The sequence below is a fragment of the Oncorhynchus tshawytscha genome, linkage group LG19 (assembly GCF_018296145.1).
Source record: "Oncorhynchus tshawytscha isolate Ot180627B linkage group LG19, Otsh_v2.0, whole genome shotgun sequence".
Taxonomy (NCBI): Eukaryota; Metazoa; Chordata; class Actinopteri; order Salmoniformes; family Salmonidae; genus Oncorhynchus; species Oncorhynchus tshawytscha.
In genome coordinates, this window is record NC_056447.1 from 33,139,965 (window position 1) to 33,160,069 (window position 20,105).

Here is a 20,105-nt window from a genome sequence, read left to right on the forward strand (position 1 = left end):
TCCTGTCTCTCTATGCCAGTTCGTCTTGTTTGCCAAGTCAACCAGCGGTTTTCCTTGCTCCTATTTGTTTCCCAAACTCTTTTGGTTATAGTCCTCCTGGTTTCAACCCTTGCCTGTCCTGACGCCGAACCCACCTGCCTGACCACTCTGCCTGTTCTGTCTTCGAGCCCTTATACTGTTTGGACTCTGATCTGGTTACTGAACCCCTGCCTGGCCTGACCTCGAGACTGCCCTTCGTCTGGTACTGTTTTGGACTCTGACCCGGTGTTTGAACTCTCACCTGCCCCGAACCTTTCTTTTGCCTACCCTTTGGATTAATAAATATCGGAGCTCAACCATCTGCTACCTGTGTCTGCATTTGGGTCTCGCCTTGTGTCCTTATAATATTGGGCCTAACAACACCCATGCCAATATATCCTTCAAACACTGGCTTCTTGGGCATTATCACTTAAATAGAACCCATTGCTGCCCCCCTCCTATGGTTGTGAGGTCTGGGTTCCACTCACCAATTAAGAATTCACAATATGAGACAAACACCCAATTGAGATGCATGCAGAATTCTACAAGAATATACTTTGTGTACAACGCAAAACATCAAACAATACATGCAGAGTAGAATTATGACTAGTTATCAACATCCAGAAAAGAGCTATTCAATTCTACAACCACAGAGGAAGCGCTAACCAGACATTCCACCACAAAGCCCTTACCTACAGAGAGAGTAACCTGGAAAGAGTCAACCAAAAAAACAGAGCAAATGGGTATGCTATCTGGCCCTAAACAGAGAGTGCACAGTGGCAGAATACCTGACCACTGTGACTGACCCAAAATTAAGACAATAGCCTTGCTAAGAGAAGATAGGATATGTCCACTGTCCACAAAATGAGGTGCAAACTGAGCTGCACTTCCTAACCTCCTGCTAAATGTATGACCACATGAGAGACACATATTTCCCTCAGATCACACAGACCCACAAATCATTTTAAAACAAGTCAAACATCGATAAACTCCCATATGTGTTAGGTGAAATACCACAATTTGCAAATAACAGCAGCAAGATTTGTGGCCATTTGCCATGACAAAAGGGCAACCAGTGGAGTACAAACATTGTAAATACTACCAATATTTATCTGTTTACTTATCTTCCACCACTATTTCGTACTACAACTACAGTATTTGCACATTGCTAAAACATAGCTGATAATATAACACGTGAAATGTATTTTTTAAACCTTTGAGTTGTTTATTGTTCATTTCTAAGAGTTTTTTGTTGATATTGTTACATTATTTTATTCTCACGTGTTGATTGCTAAAGCAAGTGAAATAAACAATGTAAATTATATTAAATCAAACTTTATTTGTCACATGCCCTGAATACAACAAGTGTTGACCGTGAAATGTTTACTTACAAGCCCTTAACAAACAGTGCAGTTCAAGAAGAGTTAAGAAAATATTTACCAAATAAACTAAAGTAAAAAATGTCAAAAGTTACACAATAACATAACAATAACGAGGCTATATACAGGGGGTACCGGTACCGAGTCAGTGTGCGGGGGTACAGGTTAGAGGTCATTTGTACATGTAGGTAGGGGTGATGTGACTATGCATTGATAATAAACAGCGAGTAGCAGCAGTATACAAACAAACGTTTAAACATGTGTTTCCCATGCCAATAAAGCCCCTTTTAAATGAATTGCGAGAGAGAGAGAGAGAGAGAAGGAGAAATAGCGAGAAGGTGAGATCGGCTAACAGCGACCATTCATTTCCATTACAGCAAAACAGGAGTTGTTACTGGTTTTTAAATGAAAAAGGAGAGAGGGAGAAAAGAAGACTAATGCTGTAAGCTGAGACGCACCACATCCCTGTATCGCCTTCCAGCAATATTACTAGAGCCTATTCAGGCCTGTTAACAACACCAGACAGCATTACATTTCATGCATTAATGGCCTCATATATGTACATTCCCCATGCATTAAGAGCTAAATTAACACAATAAATAATAGCCAGCTATAGTGACAAATAATTGTCCTCATATTTCCTGTTAAAACGATTCTGTTGAACAAATGAAAATAGCCTTGACGTTAAGATTGAAACACAACTGGTGCCATTTCAATTCCCACTGTGTCTAGTCAATAGGCATAAGCACATTTCACATGTGGACCATGGGGATGTCAAGGGAGCTCGCTACTGGTGGCAATTACTATTGGAATACTGTTTATTATAGCAGGATAATTCATATTCAGTACACTGGGAGACAAGTGGAGGACAAAGGTTAGATAAATGTGTGTTCATTAGGCATTGACACTGCAATACAAACATTACAATTTAGACAATATTTGTAATAATATCAATGGGTTATTTCATTTATAATTGTGTCTGATCATTTTCAATGAAAAACAAGAACCCTATCACAGGGGGAAATAAATTACAGACCGGGTGCAATGCACCATGGTTAATCAGAATCAATAGACCAACAGCGAAACTTTGTTAAAATATCGAAGTGTGTTTTTGATACGTTAGATATTCTGTATTTTAAGAGAAACAAAGGGACTGATGAGTGTAAAGATCGGTGTATTATTCAGATCGCCACATTGCACCTGAAAGAGCTTCTGTGCCCTCTTTTGGAGGAATAAAAAACACCATCTCACTCACTGGAAAGTGTCTCGGTAAGAGGACTATGTTACAGGTAATAAGCTACATCAGCTTTATCCATTTGACAAAATATGTTTAGTGACAGAAGGCCTATATGTTTTTGCATTTGACTAGTTCATTTTTACCTGGCAAAAGTTGTTTCCCTCGAATGACTTCAACATGATAGCCAGAGTTTATCCCTTTATTCTACCCTGGATGCTGTCCTTGTTGTTTTGTTCCTTCTTGACAATAACCAGGTACAAACCTGACTGTGTTGCAGAACCTCTGGCCCAAAGTAATATATACTAACAAGTAATTATGTGTGGGAAGCTGAGATAGTCTACAACCACATGAGTTCAGTCGCGGTCTGAAGTCATTATAAATCTGAAAACAACAACACTGTTTTACAACCATCTTTAGTGATATACTCACTCCATTTACAAAGCTAGAACTTTAGGAGAGAGGAATGATTTGAATACAAAGACAATTAACGATTTTATGTTTGTTTAATTTTCCTCGCGCTGTCGTTATCTCCCTGCAACTGAAGCGGTGACTGTGGATAAATGGCTGCTACTTGTGCTAATTTACACAGAGAAATACATTTGTTTCCAGGGCCATTATACAGTGAGCCATGCATTTTCTCCCCACAAATAGCCATCATTCATTACAGTTAACAATGACATCCAATTCAGCTGGGTTAACCCTTTACACTTGTGGGAATTGGCCTAAATTGACATGTTTCTTACAGAAGAAAAGCTTCTGCAAAAGCATGGTAGCAATTAAACGGTTTGGAGATTATGGGGAAATTATTAGACTAAAGTTGGGGACACAACAGTTCACCTGACCCAAGACTGAATCTAAACATTACACTGTTCATTTTTATGTGTATATTACATTTACTGTACTTTTCACTGTATTTGTTGATAACAAAATCTAAAAATACTCTGGATACATTCAGTAACAGAAGATTATTCCTGGAAAATGTGGGGTAGGTGCAACATAAGATAAAAACATGAAAAGGGTTTGAGTGAGAGGACTAACTGGTGTCTCCAAGTGGTCACACACCTCTCTAAACTGTGCACAGCTCCAAGTCATTTCAATGCACCTTCATGACTCAAAGAAGAGTCTTCAACTATAAGGTGTTTTTGAGCTCTCCTAGCTGTGCTGTTGAGGAACTAGAGCAAGAACACTTGTAGTTGTTTTGTTTGGAACACAACTCTGCATCCTCACCATCACACAATTACAATCTGCCATTTTCAACCCGTATACAGGTATGAGTGAAAAGTGCTACTGACCTTCAATACAATCATGTTGGGTATTAGTGAATGACTTGTTCAGTCTAAGTGTAACATTTCATAGTGTTTATGAATGCCTGGTTTTAAAGGCATACAATGAGGGGGACGACAGAGAAGCACTGTCAGGACCGGACAAAAAAATGGTGGTACAACACCCCCACCTACTGGTGAAATAATGAAGGTGCATTTAACTATATTGAGGCATAAATAAGTGAATTACACAGGCACATGTGCATACACACACACAGTCCAAAACTCACCGATGCCAGAGTTTCCCCCGGTGATGAGGACCACCCTGTCTGAGAGGTCACGACCCTGCAGGATCTCCAGAGCTGCAGTGTTCCCGTCGTAACGCTTCGGCTTCACCAGCACGTCCTCCACCGTGAACGCCTGCCGCGGGTCAAAGTAGGTCTTCCTCTTGTTAATGTGACTGTTAGTGAAGGGGCAGGGATAGAGGGAGAGAAAGAGAGAAGGGTGAAAGAGTATATTGTATGTTGTATTTTTTACCAAATAAAATACCCAAGTTCAGATGAGACAAGACGACACTAAGCTAAATGGTTGTGCGGATGCTCCAACAGGTCCCTCTCTACCAAAACAAGGCCTCATGAACAGTCTCAGGCAGACAGTGGGGAATAGTTAGGCTGCTCACAGCCATGGGTCTACTTTACACCAGTGGGGAGATATAAAATCAAAATGTATTTGTCACATGCGCTGAATACAGCAGACCTTACTTACAAGCCCTTAACCAACAATGCATGATTTTTTTTTAAGTAAGTAAGAAAATATTTGCATAAAATAAATAAACTAAAGTAAAGAATAAAAAATAACAATAACAATAACGAGGCTATGTAGAGGGGGTTCTGCTACAGAGTCAATGTGCAGGGGTACAGGATAGTCAAGGAAATTGATGTAATATGTCCATGTAGGTAGGGGAAGGTGACTATGCAGAGATAATAAACAGCAAGAAGCAGAAGAGTAAAAAATGGGGTCAATGCAAATAGTCCAGGTCGCAATTTGATGAACTGTTCAGCAGTCTTATGGCTTGGGGGTAGAAGCTGTTCAGCAGTCTTATGGCTTGGGGGGGTAGAAGCTGTTCAGCAGTCTTATGGCTTGGGGGTAGAAGCTGTTCAGCAGTCTTATGGCTTGGGGGTAGAAGCTGTTCAGCAGTCTTATGGCTTGGGGGGGTAGAAGCTGTTCAGCAGTCTTATGGCTTGGGGGTAGAAGCTGTTCAGCAGTCTTATGGCTTGGGGGTAGAAGCTGTTCAGCAGTCTTATGGCTTGGGGGTAGAAGCTGTTCAGCAGTCTTATGGCTTGGGGGTAGAAGCTGTTCAGCAGTCTTATGGCTTGGGGGTAGAAGCTGTTCAGCAGTCTTATGGCTTGGGGGTAGAAGCTGTTCAGCAGTCTTATGGCTTGGGGGAAGCTAGAAGCTGTTCAGCAGTCTTATGGCTTGGGGGTAGAAGCTGTTCAGCAGTCTTATGGCTTGGGGGTAGAAGCTGTTCAGCAGTCTTATGGCTTGGGGATAGAAGCTGTTCAGCAGTCTTATGGCTTGGGGGTAGAAGCTGTTCAGCAGTCTTATGGCTTGTGGGTAGAAGCTGTTCAGCAGTCTTATGGCTTGGAGGGTAGAAGCTGTTCAGGAGCCTTTTGGTCCCATACTTGGTGCTCTGGTACCGCTTGCCGTGCGGTGACAGAGAGAACAGTCTATGACTAGGGTGGCTGGAGTTTTTGATAATTTGACAATCTGATAACGCCTGGTATAGAAATCCTGGATGGCAGGAAGCTCGGCACCAGTGATGTACTGGGCCGTACGCACTACCCTCTGTAGCGCCTTGCTACAGAGGGTAGTGCGGATGCCAAGCCGTTGCCATACCAAGCAGTGATGCAACCAGTCAGGATGCTCTCAATGGTGCAGCTGTATAACCTTTTGAGGATCTGAGGACACACGCCAAATCGTTTCAGCCTCCTGAGGGGGAATAGGCATTGTCATGTTCTCTTCCTGACTGTCTTGTCATTTTCGGACCATGATAGTTTGTTAACGATGTGGACACTAAGGAACTTGAAGCTCTCGACCCACTCCACTACAGCCCTGTCGATGTGAATGGGGGCGTGCTCAGCCTCCCTTTTCCTGTAGTCCACGATAAGCTCTTTTGTCTTGCTCACATTGAGGGAGAGGTTGTTGTCCTGGCACCTCTCTGACCTCCTCCCTGTAGGCTGTCAGATCGTTGTCAGTGATCAGGCATACCACTGTTGTGTCCTCTTAACTTAATGAAGGTGTTGGAGTCGTGCGTAGCCAAGCAGTCGTGGGTGAAAAGGGAGTATGGGAGAGACTAAGCACGCACCCCTGTGGTGCCCCCGTGTTGAGGATCAGCGTGGCGGGCCCTGGACCCTGGGGACGGCCCTTCAGGAAGTCCAGGATCCAGTTGCAGAGAGAGGTGTTTAGTCCCAGGGTCCTTAGCTTAGTGATGAGCTTTGAGGGCACTATGGTGTTGAACGCCGAGCTGTAGTCAACAAACAGCATTTTCACGTAGGTGTTCCTTTGTCCAGGTGAGAAAGGGCAGTATGTAGTGCAATAGAGATTGTGTCATCTGTGGATCTGTTGGGGTGGTTTGCAAATTGTAGTGGGTCCAGGGTTTCTGGGATGATGTTGTTGATGTGACCAACGACTAGCCTTTTAAAGCTTTCATGTCTACAGACGTGAGAGCTACGGGGCGGTAATCATTTAGGCACGTTACCTTGGCGTTCTTGGGCACAGTGACTATGGTGGTCTGCTTGAAACATGTAGTTATTACAGACTCGGTCAGGGAGAGGTTGAAAATGTCAGTGAAGACACTTGCCAGTTGGTCAGCGCATGCTCCGAGTACACTTCCTGGTAATCCGTCTGGCCTTGCGGCTTTGTGAATGTTGACCTGTTTAAAAGGTCTTACTCACATCGGCTACGGAGAGCGTGATCACACAGTTGTCCGGAACAGCTGTTGCTGTAATGCATGGTTGAGTGTTGCTTGCCTTGAAGCAAGCATAAAAGGCATTTAGCTCATATTGTAGTCTCGCTTCCCTGGGCAGCTAGTGGCTGGGTTTCCCTTTGTAATCCGTAATAGTTTGCAAGCTCTGCCACATCCGAAGAGTGTCAGAACCGGTGTAGTAGGATTCAATCTTAGTCCTGTATTGACACTTTGCCTGTTTGAAGGTTTGTCGGAGGGCAAAGCGTATTTCTTATAAGCATCCGGATTAGTGTCCAGCTCCTTGAAAGTGGCAGCTCTAGCCTTTAGCTCAGTGTGGATGTATTATGTACAAACTAAGCGAAAAAACACACAGAATAGCACAATTGGTTAGGAGCCAGTAAAATGGCAACCATCCCATCCGGCGCCATACATTTTTGGTAGCACTTTATGTTACAGCACAGTTTCCACTGTTATTTGCCTGGTATTGAATAAAACATGTAACTGATATGAATATGGTGCTTATTTAACTGAAGCCCTAAGAAACAAACAAGTAAGTAGTAGGTTATTACTGTGTATTTGTTATACCTTGTCATTCTTTTTTAAATGCCTGGTAAATTGATGTACCGTAAAATAAAGTGCTTCCAGTTTTGATTTCTTTACTGTCACCCCTTAACTTGCTGGTTCAGTACATCAGGAAATGAAGACTTACTCCACATAGAAGACTTGTCCTTTGTCATCCATCTCCTGCTCCCATCCATACGGTAGATCTGTGGGGAAGACAATCCTCCAGTTAGACTCCTCAAGTCATTCAGAAACATGATTCATACCATTAACTCATTATCTCTGAATGGTCTGTTACTGAATGCCATCCTAACTGAAGGAGACATATACAATAGCATAATTGTATGTGTATCAGTGTTTTGGCCTCTCAGTATGAACATTCCGGTGCACCCAGAGCCATAAGAAAAAATCTGCTGAGTCATGATACACACAAGATTGGGTCCAATGTGGATAAGTAATGACAATTACACACTTGCAAAAAGGCATATTGAATGGTTGCCTGACGACTCCAACTGAATTCCTCTGCTGCTCTATTGTTCACTACATACTTAGGTCTGAGACTGGCATCATTGAAGTCATTTGTGATGATGTCAAAATGAGGGGTGTTGTACAAAAAGTAATCAGCGATTGGATCATCACTAACCAATCAGAGTATCAAAGCCAAAAACGGATTTTCTAAACGCCACTTTATGCACGTGTGTTCTGGATCTAGCCCAACCCATCGAGTCAAGAATGAATTTCCATTCTAGAAATCGTCTGGAAGGTACTCAGACTCATTACGGGGAAGAAACTAACGTCCGTGGGCGTAGCGTTTGGCGGAGCAAGGAGCTTGGGTAGCCAGGCAAATTGAATGGGGTGGGATGTAAGGGGTTGGTGGGAGAAAGAACAAAGTAGAGAATGGGGTCTGCCCGGAGAATAACTCTAACCTCCAGCACAGCGTCTCTTCTTCCCTGTTTTGGGATGATCCCACTGAGTCTTCATTTCCTCATGACTGTGGAGAGAGAGACACAGAGAATCCATCAAACTAGCTAGCAATTGCTGATAGCACTGCTCTATTCTGTGCGCAATATTGCATCGATGTTACAGCCAAATGCGTGTATGTTCAAGGACTGGTTTATGGAATGCATAACACTGCCATAAAATCAAGCGGCACTGGTTGACTATGAGCAATGCGCAATAGTTCATTTTCGCTTACTTCGCATAGTAAACCCATCCATCCTTCGTAGATCTCTCTTCCCATCCCGGGGGCAGCTCATCCTCGCTGTCTGTATCGTCCATACCAGCATACTTTAAAGCTGCCATATCCCGTGTTTCTTCCGAATTCAGAGATATAGCAAAATGACAATCTATATTTTGCAGAAGCGACGGAGCTGTGAAAACCGAAATCAGAAACTCTGTGATTATAAACCACTGAGCTATAGTTGTAATCCTGCCTCAGCACTTCCGCAATAATACGGTGATGAGTTTTATGTCGGCGAAGTGTTCTTTGGGTAATGAAGTCATGCAGGAGTAAAGTCATTCCGTTCCTCAGTTCAAATAAGATACTGAAACATTACAGTTACAAAAATGGCAACACTAATATAATTTGTACAATGAATAATGTATGCATACCGTAAATGACCATGTGTATCATACATTTTAGGGGTAGCAAAGTGATAAAATGTACTCATCCAAAACTGCGTCTGCGCACGAGAATGGGAGTGGTTTCGAGGGGCTGAACCGCGTTAGCATATTAGCGAGGGTCAGGGTGCTATTCGGGTTCCTTGGGACGTCCCTAACCCCTTAGCTATTTTAAACCTCAATGTCAATGCGGTAGGGACGTTGCAATGATCCAGATACCGACATATGAGCAATTGCGAGTGGGCATCAGAAACAGATTATCGTTCTCATGGCAAGCATGATATTATACTGGTAGCACGATTACGGATTTTTCCCCTTCAAAATAAGAGTCCCCCTACAAAACATGATATATTTGGGGAGTTTCGATTTTACACTTTAGTACAATACAACAGTTTTCACAGCATTGCAACCACCTTTAAAAACAATTATAGATAATTTGCATTACTTTTATTTTTAATATTGTATTATTTATACCAGCATTTCTTTTTTGAAAGCTACTAGTATATTGAAGGCTATATGTAGGGCTCCCGACTGAGACATCACTGCAGTGCCTGGTTCGAATCCAAGCTACATCACATTCGGCCATGATTGGGAGTCCCATAGGGCAGCGCACAATTGGCCCAGCGTGGTCCGGGTTTGGCCGGTGTAGGCCGTCATTGGAAATAAGAATTTGTTCTGACTTGCCTAGTTAAATAAAAAAATATGTAAAGAAATACACTTTTAATAAAATGCAAATATATAACATTGGAATTACTGAATAGAGTCTACAAAACTTAAATGTATCGAATAAGGACAAACCACCTGGTACCGACAACATGGATGGTCAATTTCTGAGGTTTGTATCGGAATACATTGTGACTCCTGTTTGCCACATCTTCAATTTAAGCCTAGAAAGACGCTGTGTGTCCTCAGACATGGAGGGAGGCAAAGGTCATTCCACTACCCAAAAATAGCAGAGCACCCTTCAATGGTTCAAACAGCCAACCAATCAGCCTGTTACAAGTGCTTCGCAAACTTTTGGGAAAAATGTTGTTTGTTCAAATACAAAGTTATTTTACAGAAAACAAATTAACACATTTTCAGCATGATTATAGGGAAGGGCACTCAACACTGTGCTCAGCACTGACACAAATGATTGATGATTGGTTGAAAGAAATTGATAGTAAAGAATATTGTGGGAGCTATTGTGTTTGACTTCAGTGTAGCTTTTGATGTCATTGATCATAACCTTTTTTGAAAAAACTTAGGTGTTATGGATTTGCATCCTCTGCTTTATTATGGATTGAAAGTTACCTATCTAATAGAACACAGAAGGTTTTCATTAACCAATGCCTCTCTCATGCAAATTCAGTTGATTGTGGTGTACCGCAGGGCAGCTGGCTAGGGCCATTATTGTTTTCAGTTTTTAGAAATGACCTTCCACTGACCTTGAATAAAGCCTGTTTGTCTATTTAAGCTGACGACTTAACAGTATACACATCAGCTGCAACAGTAAAATAAATAACTGAGATATTTAACATAAAACTCCAGTCAGTTTATGAATGGTTAACTAGCAAAAGGCTGGTGCTGAATATCTCAAAAACTAAAAGCATAATTTTTGGGACAAATCACTCGCTCAACACTAAACCTTGTTCAGATCTATTATTGAATAATGTGGCTATTGGGCACGTGGAGGAGACTAAACTGCTGATTGTAACCCTAGATAGCAAGCTGTCATGGTCAAAACATATAGACTCAATGGTTGCTAAAATTGGAAGAGGTCTGTCCATGATAGGGCGTTGCTCTGCCTTCTTGACATCTCAGTCGACCAGATAGGTCCTACAGGCCCCAGTTGTGTCGCACCTGGACTACTGTCCAGCTGTGTGGTCATGTGCCGCAAAGAAGTACATAGGTAAATTGGAGTTGGTCCAGAACAAAGCAGGACGTATCGCCCTTAGATGTACACGGAGGGAAAGAGTCAGTAACATGCATGTCAGTCTTTCCTGGGTCAAAGTTGAGGAGAGATTGACTGCTGTCCTGACTTTGTCCTGTGGGTGAGGTTTATGACCCCCCCCATAAATACCTTTCTCCCTTTCCTCTCTCTTGACTCTACAGAAGGACTCTTGAAAAGCCTTTGCTAAACATAGAGAGTCTGGGAACATCAAAAGATGTTGGGAAAGGAACCATATTTCGGTAATCCAACCAGCTGAAATATTGTGTTGGTACTAAATGAATATGATGCCAGATCAGTTGGTGTCTGAGACATTCTTACTGATGATAGGACGACATAAACTGTATCTTGGAAAGTCTACACATTATAGTTATCAGGTTCACATGGAATTGTTGTGCAATTTAAATGTTTAAATATGAAACTAGTTGTGAAAAGATTAAATGTAATTTAGCTTCTTAAGGAGAGAAAGGTTTATCATAGAGTAAACTATGCTCAACTTAGTGGCCCTGCCCATGTGAACAGACATTGGTTATAAACTATGAAACACGCCCTTCTCTCCCCTCCTATATAAAGCCCTTGACGAAAATGTAACTTTCTGTTCAGAGGACGTTAGGGCGACAGTTCTACGTTTAAAAGGGCTCAGATAATAAGCTGTTCCAAGGATGTGTGGACTTGAGGTCCCCACGTTGAAAGGACAATGACCACCTACAGAACAAAACCAAACTTAGAGAACCTAATGAAATTAGCATTGAATTTCAATGTGAAGGTGACGACCTACACCCCGGAAGGATGAATTTCGACTATACCAGCCAGAATATAGCATGAGCTTAAAAGTATGGCAACTTGGTATGAACTTTGAACTCTTATTCTCCGGAAGCGATACCTGCTAGCCGTTGAGTTAGCAGTCGTCACTAAACGTGGGCTAGGAGAGGACTGACAGAGTATCCATTCTACCACGCTCCAGTTCACCACTAGACAGTCTTCAGAGGACCAGAAATCCATGCTGGACAACCCGGTCTCTCATCAGCCGAAGCGCAGCTCAGAGTAAATATTTATTGCATTCTCCTTTTTCTGCTGCTCTAGCAGCGCTGGACAGGCGGGAACACCTGTAGGCAGAAGACGGAGAGACAGCCTGGTGCGGGGGGCTGCCACCGGAGGGCTGGTGCGTGGAGGTGGCACTGGATAGACCGGACCGTGCAGGCGCACTGGCGCTCTTGAGCACCGAGCCTGCTTAACCTTACCTGGTTGAATGCTCCCGGTAGCCAGGCCAGTGCGGCGAGGTGGAATAGCTCGCACTGGGCTGTGCTGGCAAACCGGGGACACCATGCATAAGGCTGGTCCCATGTACGCCGGCCTGAGGAGGAGCTGGAATGGCACCGGGCTATGCACACACACTGGGGAGACTGTGTGCTCCACCGCATAACACGGTGCCTGCCCGGACCCTCTCTCTCTCCGGTAAGCACGGGAAGTTGGCGCAGGTCTCCTACCTTGCTTCACCACACTCCCCGTGTGTCCCCCCCAATACATTTTTAGGGCTGCCTCTCGGGCTTCCAGCCGTGCTGCCGTGCTGCCTCCTCATACTGCCGCCTCTCCGCTTTCGCTGCCTCCAGCTCTGCTTTGGGGCGGCGATATTCCACTGGGAACCGTCCAAAATCTCCTCCCAAGTTAATTTCTCCAAATATCGCTGCCTCCCCTGCTGCTGCTGCTGCTGCCTGTTACCACGCTGCTTGGTCCTCGGTTGGTGGGTGTTTCTGTAACGGCAGATCTTCTCTTCGTCTGAAGAGGAGTAAGGATCGGACCAAGATGCAGCGTGGTAAGTGTCCATAATGTTTTTAATACAGACAAATGAACACTCGAACAAAAACAATAAACGATACTGTGAAATCTACAAAAACAATAAACGATAACGTGAAATCTACAAAAACAATAAACGATAACGTGAAATCTACAAAAACAATAAACGATAAAGTGAAATCTACAAAAACAATAAACGATACTGTGAAATCTACAAAAACAATAAACGATAACGTGAAATCTACAAAAACAATAAACGATAACGTGAAATCTACAAAAACAATAAACGATAATGTGAAATCTTCAAAAACAATAAACGATAACGTGAAATCTACAAAAACAATAAACGATAATGTGAAATCTACAAAAAACGAAACAGTACCGTGTGGCGACAAACACTCACATGGAAACAAACACCCACACCTACCTAAGTATGATTCTCAATCAGAGACAACTAACGACACTTGCCTCTGATTGAGAACCATACTAGGCCGAAACAGAAACCAAACATAGAAAAACAAACAGACTGCCCACCCCAACTCACGCCCTGACCATACTAAATAAAGACAAAACAAAGGACATAAAGGTCAGAACGTGACAATTACCAGGTCTTTAAGAGCTTATTCGGAAGATAACAGCTCTATAAACATTATTTCCTGGTGCCCCGACTTTCTAGTTAATTATCTACCTGATTAGCTTAATCAGGTAATATTAATTACAGAGAAATGATTTTATACAATAGCATGTCATATCACTTAATCCAGCAGAGCCAAAGACACGACACTGCATCACTATTGGTCTTTGTGTGAGGCATTGATGTGTTGAAGGTACTGAACTGTCTGTTCAAGGAGTTGACACACAGTTCAATCAATTATCGTACAACACAAGACATGCAACCCGAGGTCTCTTCACAGTCCCCAGGTTCAGAACAGAGGCTGGGAAACGCAAAGTATTAAATAGAGCCATGACTACATGACACTCTCTGCCACCCCAGGTAACACAAGCTAGCAATCAAACCAGTATAAAAAAAAACAGACAAAAGAACACCTTACTGTACAAAGGGGATTGTGAAGAGACACAGCCATTTTATATATATTGTATTGTAATTTGCATTGTACTATGCATTAGACCTAGATATTGTGTGTATATACTAATATGTAGGCTACGTGTGACGTTTTGAGTTGATGTATTTCAGTCCTTGACTAATAATGTTCTGCACTATGTATTTTGTCATGTTTCATGTGGACGCCAGGAAGAGTAGCTGATCAAATCAAATGTTATTTGTCACATGCACCGAATACAACAGGTTTAGACCTTACCGTGAAATGCTTACTTACAAGCCCTTAACCAACAATGCAGTTCAAGAAATAGAGTTAAGAAAATATGTACTAAAAAACTAAAAACTAAAGTAAAACATTTAATAAAAAAGTAACACAATAAAATAACAATAACGAGGTTATATACAGGGGGTACCGGTACAGAGTCAATGTGCGAGGGTACAGGTTAGTAGAGGTAATGTGTACATGTAGGTAGGGGTAAAGTGACTATGCATACATAATAAACAGTGGGTGTAAAAACAAGGGGGGGTCAACGTAAATAGTCCGGGTGGCCATTTAGTCCTCGCTTGGCTCAAGACACACACCAGGATAGTGATAAATCATATCCTCAATCTAAGTTTCCTGATAAACCAGAAAAAGAGTCACACTCCTCGCCAACAGACGAGCTTCTTAGGCTTGGAACTGAACTCTTTGTCTATGTGTGCGTGTCTAACAGTCACCAGACAGAGGTGCATTCTGACTACAGCCCGCACATTCCACCAGACCTGGACTGTCAGGGCTTGCCAGGTTATGGTTGCTAATGGCTGCAGCATCAGCAGTCTCACGACTTGGCCTAATACGCATGAGACCTGTCCAACAATGGTTTATTAGCCAATGCGTTCATCCAAAAAGAGACCGTTATCGGCTGATAACCATGTCGCCACACCCTATCCTTCTGGCTAAACCCAAGCATGATCTCAGTGGGGATCCAGCAGCCTTGCGAGTTGTCATAAAGACTGACGCCTCCCTGAGGGGATGGGGCGCAGTTTAAGACGGATGCATAACGAACGGTCATTTAAATGCTTTGGAGCTGAAAGCGATTTGCCTGTATTTATTACATTTCCCCCCCAGGATAAAGGGGCATAACGTTCTGATTCCTCCCGACAACTCAGCCTCGATCGCGTACATCAATCACGAGGGCGGAGTCCGCTCACTGTCCATGCACCAAGTGGCATCACGGATACATCTGTGGGCACACACACACCTGCGCTCACTGTCAGCAGCGCACATTTGTTTGCATCTCGAAGCACAACACACTGCCCTGTTTGGTATTACATTCAGAACGACAACCCAACGTTGGGTCACGATGCCCGGGCCCACCAATGGATTTCCTCCACTTCCACAGCTACAACAGGTCTTGGACAGAGTGAGAGAGCATAGGCTGGAGCTGATACTGGTATCCTGTTTTGGCCCACAGACATGGTTTAATTAAAGGATGTCTGGTTTTACAGACCGGAGTTCAATGGTGTCCGGAGCGCCGTGGACACTCTCGTTATGCACGGACCTTCTGTCTCAGGCACAAATGGAAGCTGGTATGGGGTTACCTCTGGCAGTTATAGAGACGGTACAGAGTGCTAGGGCTCCTTCAACAAAAACACATTTTCATGCATACAGGTGGCAAGCGTTTGCGCACTGGTGCGAGGCCTATAGTGAATACCCACAGCACTGCAGTATCGAAATCATACTGACCTTTCTTCAGAGTAGATTTGATAAAGGTCTTTCTCCTTCGACATTGGTCTATTTAGCTGCTATATCAGCGTATAGATGGTAAGCTTGTGGGAAATGTTGGCCTTTCAGTTCATGAACGTCTCCTGTTGCCTGAGCCTGCCTACACATAGTCTATTCCTTAGATGGGATTTGATCACAGTTCTCCATGCGTTAACTAACCCTCCATTCAAGTATATGTCACAATATAATTACTATTCCTCTCGTTTTAACATAGTTCTACTATTAGCCCAAACATTCTGCGAAGCGGGTCAGTGACCTGGCAGCCCTCTATGTGCACAAGTCATGCATGGTGTTCTCAGAGGACAAGCGGATGGTTACATTGACACTTAACCCCGCTAAGATCATTACATCATGTTTCAAATCTAGGGTTATTGATCTGGCTACGTTCTTCCCCCCTCCTTTCCATTCAGAGGAAGAGGAATGACTCTGCCCTGTCAGTGTGCTTTGGCTAAAGTTGATCCGATGAGCAGCCTACACCACTCTGACCAGTTGTATGTGTGCTTTGGTACACAAGCACAGGCCAAGGCTTTGTCCAGAGAACAACTTTCTTGCTGGATAGTTGAAATGATCTCTTTAGCATACTCCTCTCCAGGGAAGAGTCCCCCAGAGGGACTTAAAGCACATTCTACTAGAGGTGTGGCAACATCTTGGGTGCTATTTCGGGGGCGTTACATTGGATGATGTATGTGCGGCAACTTCTTGGGATACACCTCACATTTGTCAGGTTGTATAGTCTTGACATGACTGGGTCTTCGTTGTCACACAGTACTGACTGCAGCCAGATGTTCGTTCCCACAAAACATATACGGTACACATCCCTTTAGGTTGTACATGTCCAAACTATAACCCCTTCTACCAGAGCATAGCCGTAGGAGTAGGTTATTCTTTACAATGTGTTACCTATTTCTTATTAATTGTATCACATAGCCTGCAGGCTTTGCCTGTCTTCTCCCAGTCTTGAGTATGTTATATCAGGGTTATTCCCTTTTGGCCACTTGACTGTGTCAGGCAGGCTGCGCAGTGGTGACCGTCCTGGTGACCAACAAGGTTGATAATATACGATATAGCATCGTAAAAACTTGAGTTTGAATGAAGTAAAAACACATGAGTTGTACTACAACCCTGGTTTTACTAATAAAGAAAAACAGTTCTTACTAACGCAGCCTTGCTGGTGCCCATTACAGGGCTGAATGGGTCATTAGAGTGACACACTCCGGCAGGCCAGTGTGTAGTATACCCTTATGTTGTTGTCTGGAGACAATTTATAGAATAGTAAGAACTCTCGTTCTTCATTCGTAAAACCAGTGTTGTAGTACAACCCATTCGTTGTTTTCTTTACTATAAGCCAATATGTATTTCATATACAGTGATTTGCGTTGTGGCCAATGAAATGGGTTTAGGGCCAGCATCACGTTTTATTCAGTGCCCTATAAAATAGCCTTTGCTGAGCCCATAGACTATAAAATATAGACAAAGCCATTTATTACGTCACCCCATTGTTTCCTAGGAAAGTCAATTCAGCTTGTCACCATCTTGCTACATGGAGGAGTTTTTGGAACATTGCATGTACAGTTTGAGCTACTACTCTAGGAAGTGACGTTGCAGGCTAGCTCAGTGCTCCCCCTCTTATTCAGTATCTGAAGTTGAAGGCTGACCGATGTACTGCAGGCTGCCATTAGCAACTAAATGATCCTTTTAACTTCTGTGTGGGATTTTAAAGTTGCACTATGCAGAAATCGCTCCACCATTTCCTGGTTGCTAAAACTCCAATAGTTCGCCTATTTTCAGTTTATGTGACAAAATAAGCTAGTGTAGTGCAGAGAATCATTGTACCATCTAAACCTCTGTGAAATAGATTTCCCATTACCAAAAATAGTTGTTTCAGCTAATTTGAAGCCAGTGTACAAAACCAAAAGTAAAAGATGCAAAAACAAAACTCAAGAAGGAAAGCATATAAATAACACACATAGAACAGATCTACCGCTTATCAGACTTGCTTCAAGTAGAATGATAGATCTATAAGTCACATTTATATGTGAATTTGGTAGGATCACCCAAAAAGTGATATATTTCCACTTTAAAGGACATACATCTTGTAAAATATAATACATTATGTACCATGATTGTATTCAGTTTTTTTATATAACTGTTACCAACCCCTTTGGCCCTGCAGTGTAGGGGGTATGGAAACGAGACACGTAACATATGTCATGCAAATCATGACAGTGAAAAGGAACAGTGAGAACTAATAAGAACAGACAACCTAAAACTGCCGTCAAACACTTTTGGGGGCTGAGCTGGACCCAAGGAAAGAAATAATACATATAAAAAATATAAAAAAGAAGCTAGTCTAGCCTGCTTCATGAACAGCTAGCTAACTAACCAATAAAATACAGTGGGTGGTCCGCCCAGTTCTAACTAGGGTATTTAGACAAAGTTTTCCTAGGGGTAATGTATGCACATGGGCGACTTGGTTTGGTATCCCCTTTTCCCACCAACAAACAAACAGTCATACACCACAACAATACATACTCACATAATAACAGACAAATGTGACATGTAGGCACAAAAACAAAAGAGAGATAGCTTCAGAGACAACTGATTGGGTTTCTTTTAAACCAGGGGAAAGGGGATGTGATTGGGTAAGGGAAAAGGAGCAGGTGTGTCTTCAGATTGACGAATGATTGGCGACTGATGACTGCCACCTGCAGTAGGAGAGAAAACAAATACACACAGGATACCTGTATGCGTAACAACAACTATCCACAAATATTGACCTAGAAGATCACCATTTCCCCATTCAATACAATGGGAAATCCTGTTAATGGGAGATCCTGTTTTCTGGAAACAATGCCTGCAGTTCTGCGGTCGGCCTTCAACTTGAAATCGCCAATGTGAGGGGGCAGATGTTCACCCTTGGTCAGTCCCCAAAACAGTGGAAAGAGTGTCTGTGACATTATTTTCGCTTTTGGACCAACACTCCATCTTAACTCCTCCTCCACATTTACTGGATTGGTTGAACAGTGCAGAGGAGAACCTCCCCCAACAGTTTTTGTCTTCTCGTCAAGACCAGTATGTTGTAGGCTAGGAGATCTAGTTTCAGGCGTTTCGCTTACACCTGCTACTTTAGGTTAGCCATGAAATGACTCCATTTATATTATAGATTCTACAAACCCCTACTCCCAATCCCACTTTTACATTTACAACAATTGTTGTTTCACTATAAGCCCAATATTGTCAACATACCAGTCTGAACATTGTATTTTTCAATAGTGGTCTTAAAATAATGTTTTTCGATAAATTCCTTATAAGCACAATTAAAATAAACATTTATTAAAATGTTGTATCCTTTGATTATTCACCTTGCACTTATAATTTCCGGCGCCGACAGAGATGGCCTCCTCGCTCCTCGTTATTTATTACATTGGTACCCCAGGTAATCTTAGGTTTTATTACATAGTCGGGAGGAACTATTGGATATAAGAGCAACGTCAACTCACCAACATTACGACCAGGAATACGACTTTCCAGAAGCTGATCCTCTGTTTTGCCCACCACCCAGGACAATGGATTGGATCCCAGCCAGCGAACCAAAACAACGACGCCGTAAAAGGGGCAGACGAAGCGGTCATCTGGTCAGGCTCCGGAGACGGGCACATCGCGCAACACTCCCGAGCATACTAGTCGCCAATGTCCAGTCTCTTGGCAACAAGGTAGATGAAATCCAAGCAAGGGTGGCCTTCCAGAGAGACATAAGGGACTGTAACGTTCTTTGCTTCATGGAAACATGGCTCACTCAAGACATTTTATCGGAGTCGGTACAGCCAGCTGGTTTCTTCACGCATCACGCTGACAGAAACAAGCATCTTGAGGGGCGGGGGGATACGCCTTATGATTAACGAGATGTGGTGTGATCTTAACAACATACAGGAACTCAAGTCATTCTGTTCACCTGACTTAGAATTCCTCACAATCAAATGTGAGAAATTATCTACCAAGGGAATTCTCTTCGATTATAATCCATCCGCAAATATTCCCCCACAAGCAGACACATCGATGGCCCTGAACAAACTTAATTTGACTCTATGTAAACTGGAAACCACATATCCTGAGGCTGCATTCATTGTAGCTGGGGATTTTAACAAGGCTAGTCTGAAAACAAGACTCCCTAAATTCTATCAGGCTATCGATTGTGTCCCAAGGGCTGGTAAAACCCTGGATCATTGTTATTCTAACTTTCGCAACACATATAAGGCCCTCCCCTGCCCTCCTTTCGGAAAATCTGACCACGACTCCATTTTGTTGCTTCCAGCCTATAGACGGAAACTAAAACAGGAAGCTCCTGTGCTCAGGTCTGTTCAACGCTGGTCCGACCAATCTGATTCCACACTTCAAGATTACTTTGATCACGTGGACTGGGATATGTTCCGCATTGTGTCAAACAACATCATTGACAAATACGCTGACTCGGTGAGCGAGTTTATTAGCAAGTGCATCGGCGATGTCGTACCCAC

The 20,105-nt window shown here is 42.9% G+C and overlaps 1 protein-coding gene across 1 annotated transcript in view; it reads right to left on the minus strand.

Moving 5' to 3' along the window:
• Positions 1–8,892, minus strand: part of LOC112218981 (WW domain-containing oxidoreductase) — a 305,762-nt gene extending 296,870 nt beyond the window's left edge. Inside the window, exons 1-4 of the mRNA XM_042301597.1 lie at positions 8,618–8,892; positions 8,349–8,413; positions 7,571–7,628; positions 4,187–4,356 (exon numbers count right to left, since the gene is read on the minus strand). Coding sequence (XP_042157531.1) covers positions 4,187–4,356; positions 7,571–7,628; positions 8,349–8,413; positions 8,618–8,724 — 400 coding nt within the window. The 5' untranslated portion in view covers positions 8,725–8,892. The remainder of the gene's footprint in view (positions 1–4,186; positions 4,357–7,570; positions 7,629–8,348; positions 8,414–8,617) is intronic.
• Between the last annotated feature and the right edge of the window lie 11,213 nt (positions 8,893–20,105).